Source organism: Rhamphochromis longiceps, linkage group LG18 (genome assembly GCF_057381845.1).
Source record: "Rhamphochromis longiceps isolate RC_006_pf linkage group LG18, R_longiceps_female_GT1.1, whole genome shotgun sequence".
Taxonomy (NCBI): domain Eukaryota; kingdom Metazoa; phylum Chordata; class Actinopteri; order Cichliformes; family Cichlidae; genus Rhamphochromis; species Rhamphochromis longiceps.
Window position 1 is genome coordinate 22,546,657 of NC_140574.1, and position 11,949 is coordinate 22,558,605.

Here is an 11,949-nt window from a genome sequence, read left to right on the forward strand (position 1 = left end):
GAGGGAAAGGTTGAAGATGTGCGTGAACACTCCAGCCAGCTGAGCCGCGCATGACCTGAGGACGCGGCCGGGAATCCCGTCCGGACCAGTAGCTTTGCGTGCGTTCACCTTCCTGAAGCACTTCCGCACATCCTCCTCAGACACAGTGTGCGCACTGACGTCATCCGCGGTGCGCACACTGTCCGGTCTCATGGTGTTCGCTGTGTCGAATCTAGCGTAGAATACGTTTAGATCCTCACATAGAGAGGCCGTGGTCTGCGGTGTGCTGGTTTTCCCTCTAAAGTCTGTGATCGTGTTTAGTCCCTGCCACATACAAATGTATTTGTAATGTCTTTCTAATACTAGAGGTCAGCGGAGAATGGCCAAGCTGGTTCAAACTGTCAGGAAGGCAACGGTAACTCAAATAACCAGTGATTACTACCAAAATATGCAGAAGAGTGTCTCTGAATGGGCAACACATTGAACACTGAAGCTGATAGGATATAGCAGCAGAAGACCACATCTGGTGCCACTCGTGTCAGTTACGAAAGGGAAGCTGAGGCTACAATTCACACAAGCTTATGAAAATTAAATAAATTAAATAAAATTAAATAAGCATATTTATTGGTGCTGCCACATTTGAATGATAGTGTCAGAATTTGGGGTAAAGAACATGAAATTATTGTTCCATCCTGCCTTAAATGCTTCAGGCTAGTGGTGGCTAGCAGAACTTTTAGGCCTCTTAGCACTACAGCTTACCTGAAAATGAAATCGAAACTAAAAAAAACTGTCAAGTACAATGAAAAAAAATTAAGAAATTAAGAAAAAAAACTTAAAAAAAAATGCAAAACTTTAAAAATTGTGTTTTAGAATTGTGTTTCTACTGAAAATGAAATAGGAAAAAGGCCAGAATTTCTAAATGAACCACTGAGCAGTTTATCTTTTTTAATTAATTATTTTTTACCTCCTGTGTCTGCTGCTGTGAAACAATCAGAAATTTAAGAACACGAAGGCCCCCCTCATAGGTCCAGCCGTCGTGTTGGCTGGAGATCCAGCCCAGCAGGTGGCAGTAACACACCAGAGGGATTTTTACAAACCACCAAAACCCGGGAAAAAGAATCTACTGAAGCGCATGCGCGCAACAAATCAGATGAGCGTGTCGCTGTCGTTGTGAAACTGGTGAGTGTTTTGATAAAGTAATCTGTTTGTAGTCTCCTAAAATGTTTAATTTTGTGGCTAACGGATGTGGTCATTTTGCATTTTTAATATTCACTTTAATCATCTGTATTTGTTAAAAGCTTTTCATTTTTATTTGGTAGCACCATTAGCTTAGCATTAAAATTGCTAGCGCATTTAGCGGCTTTTGTATGCTAAAATGCTACAGCTAGCTAGATGTTGTTGGGATCATTCAGAAGAATGGATTTCTTTTTTAATAACGGGAAGAATCTTTTTTTGCTCGCTGGTAAATTGCCACCGATAACTTAACTTGGTCCTCTAAAAACCGCTGTTTGGGCCTTACTCCGCAGTGTTCATGTTGACTCTTTGTAAGGACGTTAGCATTGGGAATCTTCGTATAGAGGGGATTGTAATGACGAGTTGCTTTTAAAACAGGTTATATGACCCATATAGGTTTGAGCAATAAAAATGTGTCCAGGTTAGAGCCTTAGCTAAAACACAAGTAATAATGCAAATCTACACATGATGCTGTTGTTGTGCTACAGCCCTGGAGTGCAGGGTTATTAATGTGGACCTTCACTGGCAGTACTTGTTAGGGCAATGTAATATGGCCAAAAACATTTATCACGATATATATTTGAAAATTTGCGATAACAATATAACTGACGATATAATTGACGCGAGACAAAATATTTTAGAACTCCACAACTTTATCAGTGCAAAAAAAAAAAATCAATGTATTTTCACTTAAACAAGCAGCTGTTTTTTATGTTAATTAAAGCTATATAAAAATTTAACAGTGCAAATGCAAATTCCTTCCTGACAGTTTAACCAAAAGGCATTACCAGTGGAAATTTGCCGACATATCCTGAGCATAACCATGTATAATATCCATAAAACTTAAAAAAGAGGTTATACACACAATGCGGTAATATTATGTTGAAGCACAGTACATATTACTCTGCGAGGCTCCTGACTACGGTACCTGCTCCGACAATCCATCAAGTGGTGCGGCTTCGTAAAGTCGTACTAAAAAATTTTTTGACAGATTTTTGAGCGCCGCGTACTGCATAAAATCGGTACGGTAATAACGACGGCCCACTTGCATTCTCTACCAAAAAATGTGCTTTGGTGTGTATCTGACGGATGAAAGCCAAACCAGTTCCACACCACTGAAGTTGCACCATTTTTACAAACCAATTCTGGTTCATCTGTTTCATTCAACGATTCGCTTTCGCCCTTCTCATTCTCCGTCACCACCATGCTTTTTCCGCCATGTATGTATGAAAACAAAGGCACTGCACATGCGCGTTTTACCCATATTCTTTTGCGATATTTCATTTTCTTATCATTGCCTAACATTATACCGGTATTATGAATGGTATGATATGGCCCAGCCCTAGTACTTATTGTTTTGTTTTTCACCAGGTAATCGGGGGAATCTATTTGGAGTAACTGTCAACGTTCGTGTGACTGTTTAAGTCCAAAACCTTACAAAAATGGATTTCCAGCATCGAGCTGGAGGGAAGACGGGGAGCGGAGGGGTGGCATCTGCCTCTGAGAGTAACCGTGACAGGCGAGAACGGTTACGTCAGTTGGCCTTGGAGACCATTGATATCAACAAAGACCCCTACTTTATGAAGAACCATTTAGGATCATACGAGTGCAAACTTTGTCTGACACTTCACAACAATGAGGTGAGAGACGCATAATGAGACATTTCTCTGTTAACTGAATTTGCTTTTATTTCTTGTCATCGGGGTGTCTTATTTGAAAAGAAAAATTAAAAAATGTCTCTCTGTATTTCAGGGAAGCTACTTAGCTCACACACAAGGAAAGAAACACCAGACCAATCTGTAAGTCCATACATTATCTGTGCTACAACACAGAAGTGCAATAGCTGTAACTTTATGTTCTGATTTAATTAAAGTGGCTGTTTAACACAAATGAGTCCCAATTTAAAACTTCTGGAGAAATTTAAATTTAAAGAAATGTAATTTTGAGGAAAACCTTTTACATACATTTTTCAGAGCACGGAGGGCAGCCAAAGAAGCAAAAGAAGCTCCTGCTCAACCAGCTCCAGCCAAAGTGAAAGTTGAGGTCAAGAAGTTTGTCAAAATTGGTCGACCAGGATACAAAGGTAGGCAAGCTCTGGCATTTTATATGGTAGTCACAGTTTGGTTTATAATACTAGTTTCTTTAAAAAATGTATTGTTAAAAAAATTAACGTTTTCTTTTTCTTTTCTTTTTTTAATTATTCACAGTGACCAAACAGAGGGATCCAGAGATGGGACAGCAATCTTTACTTTTCCAGGTTTGTATATTTTGAAAGAATGCACATAATCCAGTATCCTTTTGAGGCCACGTAAATAAGTTATTATTTGTGTGCTTCAAACCAAAGCAAAATGCTCACTTATTCTTTGGATAATCTGGTGAGTGTAAAGGGGCTTTACACTGAAACTGGGTCACAGGAACAAATCATAACCTCATGCTCTAACCTGCAAAGTTTCACAACACCACAACAGTAAAGGCCATGTGTTACTGACCTTCTTTTCTTGGCCCATCAGATTGACTATCCAGAGATCGCTGAAGGAATTGGACCCAGGCATCGCTTCATGTCTGCTTACGAACAGCGCATTGAGCCTCCCGATCGTCGCTGGCAGTACCTGCTTTTTGCTGCTGAACCATATGAGACCATTGCTTTCAAGGTGAGACCTGCACTTTTCTCTTCCCCTTATGTTTTTTTTTTCTTTGTCATTTTTTCCTTCACTCGTGTAATAACAAGATGTTTGCTGTTTTAGGTACCCAGCAGAGAAATTGATAAAGCAGAAAACCGCTTCTGGACCCACTGGAACAAAGAAACTAAACAGGTACCATGTATGTTACAGAGTGTCTGCCAGTAGAGTTATTGGGTCCAGCAGCCAGAACCAATGGGAGGGGTGAAGCAAAGTGGACACACTGTGTGTCAAAAACGGAACAGCTGAGGTGTAGATTTAGCTTCTAGCTGTCTGATAAGATGCGCACCTTGGGGAATTTTCCCTGTCTTTCCGTATGAGAAGTCAATAATGTGCCGCAGAGTGAGAGAGCTCTGAATCATTGTTTACCTCATTTACATGCAAACCTGATCTAATTAGTAAACAAACGTGGGTGAATGTCAGCCCGTGGGTGAATGAAGGTAAAACGGTCGCTTGAACTTGTTTATATTTCAAATTTTTTCAAGCTGTTATGCACAAATAGCAGTTGATGGGAACAGTGAGTCAATAAAGTGACCTTAATATTTGTTCTATATGTTTACCTCTTCATCTTAAAAATCCTTGTAAAAAGTTTCTGTGATACACTAGTTTGAACTAGTGGAACTCGTATATTAGTTTTCCTAAATTGTTTCTAATAGTGGAAACATGTCTTTAATTGTTCTTTTTTGTTGTTCTATCCAGTTTTTCCTACAGTTCCACTTCAAAATGGAGAAACCTGTTACCCAGTCGAGCGGCCCAGCACCTGCTGCCACTGTGAAGCGTCCTCCTCCCCTTATGAGTGGAGATCACCCATCAAACGACTCTCTGCCCCCTCCCCCTCCAGGGGGAATGTCCATCCCTCCTCTTCCGCCTGGTGCCCCAGGAGCCCCTCAGATGCCCCCACAGATGCCCATGCCCCCCATGCCAATGAGGCCACCCCCTCCGGAGGGCCTTACATTAGCTAATAACTGATCTCTGGCCAGTGATCTGTTTTTAGTGATTTACCTTGATTTCTGTAATGGTGTGTAGTCGCACTGCCCTGCCTGTTTACAATGTCCATCTCCTTGTAGATACTGCAGTTATGTTTAGTTTTATTATTTCTGCAAAGGGTTAAAGTTCATGTTTATTGGAGTTTTCAGTCTTTGTTTGGTTTATGTAAATGTGCAGGGCAGTCTCTTACTGCAGCATCATAAATATGACCACACTCTTTTGTAATAATATCCACATTCTGGATATGGAGGTGTGATTGGAAGTTCGTATTTTAGGATTATGGTTTTGTAATTAAATGCTGTGGACAAACAGAAAATGTTTGTGTCATAAGAGTCTTTGATTTTATAAAGATATTCCACCAAAAGATTTCTTGAGTGTTCTTTAAATACTGAATCTCAGCTTTGCTTATCAGTGTGAAAACCTGAATTTACTGAGAGGACAGTTTTATTTAACTGGGCTCTCTTTAGTGGCTCTACAACAAGCTAAACTGGACAAATGAAGTCACTTGACACTTGAAGTCACTTCTAGCAACACACTGTTGACATTTTAACTGCATTTGAATGGATGGGCATAATTTATTCAGTGCCACCTTTCAGAACCAGAAAAACAAATTTGTTAACAAGATGCCTCGGTTTGAAATAAAGGATTTAATACACCAAACCACCAGAAAGCATCCAAATCTATAACACAGCACAAAGTCATGTCAGAAGATTTAATTGCAAGCACACTTTAAGGCTCAGATTTTGACAAAATTGCCACCTTTTAATAATGAATAAATCATACCAGCTGATGAGAAAATAGCTTCTACTAGAGTGAAATTATTCTTCTGGACTCTTTTTCTTTGCCTCTGACCTCTTATTTTCCTGAGCAACAGCCTCCTCATCTCCTGCATCTTCAGGATCACCTTTTTTGTCTCTACCTTTCTTTACTTTGATTTCTTCATTTCTGGCTTTCGTGGCTCTCCTGCCCTTTAAGTTCTTATCTCTTTGCTTTATGAGTTTCTTATCTGGAAGTGGTTTGTTTCTCAGAGCTCTTAATCCTCGTGCTGTTGCTCCTCTCTTTGATTTTCCCCTTTTAACCTCTCCATCATCATCGTCCTCTTCTTCCTCGTCATCAAAGTCAGGCAGCCACCAAAACACGACTTCCCACAGAGATGTTTCAGGCTGCCGGGGGAGAACAATCAAACAAAATGTTCACGCCACCTATGTTGATCAGCGATCATTTTTAATCGCCAATTTACCTCCGGCAGTGGTCTTCTGTGTCGCAGTGAGCCTGATCGCCTCATGGTCAGTCCAGTTTCTTCCTCTTCAACTGCTTTGTGACCACGTAAGGTTTCTGTTTTGGTTACAAGAAAGGATCACTCACTCACAGTAGATGTGCTATTTTCATACCTGAGTTTTCACTTTAGTTCACTGGTTTACTTGCCATTGAGCCTCTGAAAACCTGAGGTGAGCACCAGGATGGTAATGGCCACAAGCAAACAGCGGTTCAGGGTGACGTTCTCCCACGGGGTTTCGATCTGAGTCGGATTCTGAATGGACAAGGTTTTGTGCAAGGATGCTGAAAGAAAAAAGAAGTTAACAGGATGCACGGATCAGGGAGACAAGGGTAGGGGAGAAAGATGGGACTCACTTGGTTTGGGGAAACTGACTTCTCTGGTTATAGTCTTGGGTTCTGGTGCTGGCTGCTGTGGAGCTGGAGCCATTTCCTATTTAAGAACAATGTGAAGGTTAATAAAAAACGTCTGTGAGCTGTGAGGGCTGGCAGCTGAGTGAGAAATTGTTAATGCTGGTTGTTTTCCAACCTACCTCCCTGATTTTTCTGGTAGCGTACATTTCTGGAAGGGACAGATGGAGATTTAATGAAGGGTGATATCATACACCATTAACAAAAAAACAAAACCCCAAACAGCCATGCACTCAATCTGGAACTGGTTTGTTTACATCTATTAACATATATTCATATACTTGTGCTGGCTGAACACATGTTTTTCAATTTTATTAACTCCTCTGTAGATAAACTACAAGTCATCAGTGAAAAATACTGTTCTGGTTGAAAAGACTGCAGGCATGCTGGGAGCTCCGGCTGGCTTTGAGCTGAATGTTAAATGCTATGTTTCCCCATCTCAACATGCACTTAGCACAAAGTTCAGGGTGAGGTTGATGCACTTGATCATTAACCAATAAAAGAACAAAAGCCCAGATTTTTATGCCCAGCGCAAAGTCAGATATGAGTGTGAGAAGCAAAACTGTCATGAAGCTGTTGGTGCTATTGTTTTCTACAGCCATTGGTGCTATTTGATAGCCTAGCTTGTTAGCCGCGCAGAGAACAATTCGACTTCTACACTGTCAAGACCAAACCAGCTAAACTGTGCAATAAACTGTGACAATGAGTCTGAAAAATGTTTCTCCAAAAAAAAAAGTTTCCAGAAACTCCTGCTGTAGAGGCCTCATAAACATATGACATGAAAATATGATACTTTCCTTTTTTTGTTTAGATTTATGTTTCAGAAGATGTTATTTTTGTGGAAATAAGCGCAGTGCACCCCACTGCACTGAGAAATGATCCATCCAGCATGGCTGTGGCTCATTATCACTGTGTTGCTTTCCACCAGGAGTCAGATTTCGGTGGCTCCTTGTGCTGCTGTTCCCTAGTATTTATAGAGTTGTACGCATATCCTGTATTTGCAATGGAAGAAATCATTTATGCATAGTCATTAACAATTCAGTGCGTGTGTGTGTGTGTCGCCACCTGGTTTGCGGATCTGCCTAACAGGTTTCTGTGGAGGAGGATCTGCTCTTGGTGGCCATAACTCCTCTTCAAATGTTTCATAGCTTTCTTCCATTTCTTCCCTGAGAGAGATGGAGGAGAAGGAACATGGGAGTAGCAAATCATTTAAATTTTTCATGTTTTAGCAGACAATCACAAAAAGATCACAAAAGCTGCAGAGGCCAGTTCAGCTTTTTTAAGGGATGTTCTTGCTTTTTCTTAAGTTCTGAATGCGAGATAATTCATTGGATCGCACTCTTATCACAGTTGTTCTTATCACTATTCCTTCCCCCATAAAAAAAAAAAAATCCTGATGTCTCATTGGGATTCAGTTTTGACTGCATAAAACGATACTAGTAAAAGGTCAACTTTGCCACTTTTGCATTAAATTAAAGCAGTTTGCTGACCTTAACATTTACAAATGAATACAGTAAGGGCCTTATGTGTTGCATGACATTTCTCAACAGACACTGAGGTAATGCCCTTCCAGGCCTATAAATAGATAAAGCAATGGTACCAGCAGACAAATGGATACACACTATATTAATACACAAAAAAATTAAAGCCCTAATGTTTCTCTTATATTCTTGATCAATCTTTTCTGTGTTTCAGCTGTAAAGTCAAACCCCAATTGAAAGAATACCTACCTGCCTCAACATTTGGGGTCCCCTGGGCAGTGCTGGGAAGCCTTTGTCACAGAGCTGTTGTTCCTCCACAAAGATGGCAGCTGAGTTTCACTCTGAACTGTCTGATAGCCAAGAACAGGTGGCGGAGAATGAAAAAACAAAAAGGTATTAGGTGTCAGGCGCTAACTGAGGGAGGGCTGACATTAACATGCTTTATGCAACCACTAGATCACAGAGTGATGAGGGTGGGTGGAAATAACCAGTTCTGAAAAACTCTGACCCATTTTGGATAAATATCACTTTGTGTCCAAGGAGTCAAGGAGGAAAAATGTCAAAGTTTTTGAACAGCAACGTGCTGCAAACAGTGATTTTGATATTTTTAAGCAAATGGTCAAAAATGCTGCAAAAGAGAGGTGAGTGGGGTTTGAATTTTGTATTATTACTCACCAGCAGAGAGCGCTGCTGCGCTATTAGGGAGATAGAGTCTGTGGCACTTTGCTCTGCAGATGAGGCCTGTGGTCTGTCAGCCATATTAGCCGTCAAACAGACAGAGGGTCTGCCAAATTTCTTTTTATGAAGCTACATCTGCGATGCCAGCACTTCAGACACATTAGGCCATTTTGTCTGAGCAGATTATATTCATGCAGATGCTTTGCAGCATATTTCCTCTTTTTTCCCCTTGTTAAATTAATAAGACAAGTAGGTATTGTCATTCTGTGTGTGATGTGAAGCCTGGAGGCAAACTCATCCTTCTATGTGATATGGAGGCCACTAACAAGAAGCCACGCGAACAGATGTAAATCTGATTAGGTTATATCAGGGTTAGGTGGTTGCAGGCCACCTTTATGTGGGAGGGGAGAGGAAGTGTTGATAAACAGACTTGTGGCGATGCTGATGAGTCATACCTTTGCTGGTACTGTGCCCAATTCCAGTTGAATCGCACACTGCTTTAGCTGTCAGTTATTAAAATTGGATGTTTGCTCTGTAGCCTTTGAAGTGAAGAGACTGACCTAAACAAACCGGGGATATACTCTTTGTTTTCCAATGTAATGCAAGCAGCCTCTAGCAGACCTCCACATATACTTCATTCCCCAAAAATGTGTTAATTGTTTGTCGATCTAATCCGCAGAACTCCGACCAGCATTTAGCTGATTTTCAGCTTTTTATTGCATTCTTTTTTTTTTAAATTCAAAACACTCGGCATGCTTGCTTATAATGAGCTTGTCTGTGGCCTTAATTGACCAAATGCACACTCTCACCCCGCTGATTTGTCGGTACTTATTAGTCCCAAGGATGCTCCTTCACCGCATGCTAGAGTGCGTCATCTGTGTGAAGAGTTCTTTCTATTATCACTGATTGAAAGCTCATTTGATCTGGATAAAAATAATTCCACCAAGTTTCAAAATGAACATAGAGATTTAAATTTTTTTCTTTCTCAGCACTCTGTAATCTGGGGTTCTCCTTTCATCCTTTATTGAGCACACGTCAAGGTAATAAAGTGAAACTTTGCAAGTTTGGGACAAAACCTTAAAGAATGTTTCAAGGGCAACTCTAACCCTCCTGTGGACACATTTTATCCAATATAAACGAGCAAACATTGCTCACGGACATGTACGTTCCAGATTCGGGCACTAGAGAGATCTTAGCTGGGTGAAGCTTTCTGTCCCCTTTTGTCCTTACATAATGAGGACTGTGCTCAGAGAACAAGCTGCCTGTCCAGCACACAGTGGGAGCTGCTCTGTGCCCTCTCTCACTGAGTAGCACGAAGAAGCGTGAAGCAGCATTAGTTGTAGTCTGTCTGGAACATAAAGGCTATGACGCCTTGAATATTGTTTCAGTCTTTGATTATTTTAATTGCTTTTAATTACACTGTTACATCGCTTTAGTTTGAAATCACTGGGGAAAAAAAGACCTGATATGGCAAACCTTACAATTAAAGTAGTTTTTCTGGTGCTGTAGCCTCAAGACGTCACAAACCAGAATACGTGACCGCTCAGAGACTTGATATATTAGAGTCTCAACTCCCTAAAGGCTTGGCTTATTAAAAATACAAACACACTCCTGAAAAACCCCCTGCATATCTAAACTTTCCCTCTACTCCAAATGTATTTTTATCCATTTATTTTTTTCCAGATGGAATATTTTGGAATATTATTTTACTGTGCATAACCATATACAGTAATGTGTTGGTCATATCACTGACCGTGTATTTTTTTTTTCAATAAACTTCATGCAAAGTGAAGTAAACTAATAAGTATTCAAATCAGGAATTAGTGTGACCTTTTTAAAATGTTGTTCTCAGCACATTTGCACACTTTTTAAGGTGCTTGGTACACAGATGGCTCCAAGCATCGTGGAGAACACGCCACATTTCTTCTGTGTAGGTAGGCTGTCTCTGAGTCTTCATGTAATCCCAGACTCATGCTATGAAGTGGAATCCAGGTTTCTACAGGGGACCACTGTAGGTGTTCTCTTCGTGTAACAGGTGGGTGCCTGTAGTGTCGAGGCATCCACGCAAAAAAGAGGATACATGAAGCTGATACTAAGGCAGGTTGTGGCATTTAAACAATGTTCAATTGCTCATCAGCAGAAGACCACATCAGTGAACTGCACTCTCAGGAAACTGAGGTCATAATTCACCGGCAAAGTCTCCTGCTGTATCAGATCTGCTTCAAGTTTCAGTGTATTAAGAGATGCTCTTCTAGATACCTTGGGTGTAATGGGTAATTATATTAGTTAATGTTACTTTCCTATCAACTTCAAGTAGTCTGGCCAGTCTCCTTGGAGTTTTTTGGACCATCCTCTGTAAACCCTGGAGATGGTTGTGTAGAAAAATCCCAGTAAAGCAGCAGTTTCTGAAATACTTAGATCAGCATGTCTGGGACAAACAACCATGTTCACCGTCACTTAAATCATCTTTCTTCCCCATTCAGATGCTCAATTTCAACTTCAGTAGGTTGTCATAATGATGTCTTAATGCCTAGATACACTGAGTCGCTGCCATATGAAGTGGTCTGTGAGTTTATAAATACAACAGTGCTGTCCATGTCCTTCAAAAGTGTTTTAGGTGAGTACACACTGAGTGCCAGTCAGTGAAGTACAGGATTGTAAAATGATTGCTTGACTGCCTTATGTACCATGCATACAGAGTGTTTCAATTCTGTAGCGAGTCCAGAAGGTGAGCCTGACGCTGTAGTGCGCTCAATGAGTAGGTTTTCCTTTCTTTTTTAATAGCTTAAATTCATTCTAAACATAATATTCCCAATGAAAATGTATTATAGGAGAAAAATAACAGCTGAAGGGATTTTAGGCATCGTGTCTATTCAGTAAAAAAGAATGACAACACTCTGAACAGAGCCTCACTGAACAACTCAGGGTGGACTTGATAGACTTTACCAGGGCTTTCAGTCTTAGTCCTTATCAGTAAATGGATTTTAATTTCCTGTCATGTGGTTATGTTGACACGTGAGCTCAGTGGCTGGTGTCATCCTCAATTCAATTCAATTCAATTCAATTCAATTCAATTCAATTCAATTCAATTCAATTCAATTCAATTCAATTCATCTCGTCCCAAATCACAACAACAGTCACCTCATAGTGCTTTATATTGTAAGTAAACATCCTACGATAATAGAGACAAAATCCCAACAATCAAACTAAGAGTAAGCACTTGGCGA

At 40.4% G+C, this 11,949-nt stretch overlaps 2 protein-coding genes across 3 annotated transcripts; one reads left to right on the forward strand and one right to left on the reverse strand.

Annotated features, from left to right (window-relative positions):
* The first annotated feature begins 1,023 nt into the window (after positions 1 to 1,023).
* sf3a2 (splicing factor 3a, subunit 2) lies at positions 1,024 to 5,243 on the forward strand. Its single transcript, XM_085389715.1, has 8 exons — positions 1,024 to 1,158; positions 2,584 to 2,852; positions 2,965 to 3,011; positions 3,186 to 3,295; positions 3,420 to 3,469; positions 3,723 to 3,863; positions 3,957 to 4,025; positions 4,590 to 5,243. Exons 2-8 carry the CDS (start codon positions 2,655 to 2,657, stop codon positions 4,857 to 4,859), a joined length of 885 nt encoding a protein of 294 aa, XP_085245841.1. The 5' UTR covers positions 1,024 to 1,158; positions 2,584 to 2,654; the 3' UTR covers positions 4,860 to 5,243.
* Positions 5,244 to 5,507: 264 nt separating this feature from the next.
* Positions 5,508 to 8,420, reverse strand: LOC146648257 (uncharacterized). 2 transcript variants are annotated; one of them, XM_085389717.1, is made up of 7 exons: positions 8,294 to 8,420; positions 7,629 to 7,729; positions 6,686 to 6,714; positions 6,510 to 6,585; positions 6,303 to 6,437; positions 6,118 to 6,212; positions 5,508 to 6,040 (listed from the first exon to the last, which is right to left on the reverse strand). In XM_085389717.1, exons 2-7 carry the CDS (start codon positions 7,720 to 7,722, stop codon positions 5,696 to 5,698), a joined length of 774 nt encoding a protein of 257 aa, XP_085245843.1. In that variant the 5' UTR covers positions 7,723 to 7,729; positions 8,294 to 8,420; the 3' UTR covers positions 5,508 to 5,695. The 2 variants fall into 2 exon arrangements, with proteins under 2 accessions (XP_085245843.1, XP_085245842.1); XM_085389716.1 differs by having other exon boundaries at positions 8,298 to 8,373.
* Between the last annotated feature and the right edge of the window lie 3,529 nt (positions 8,421 to 11,949).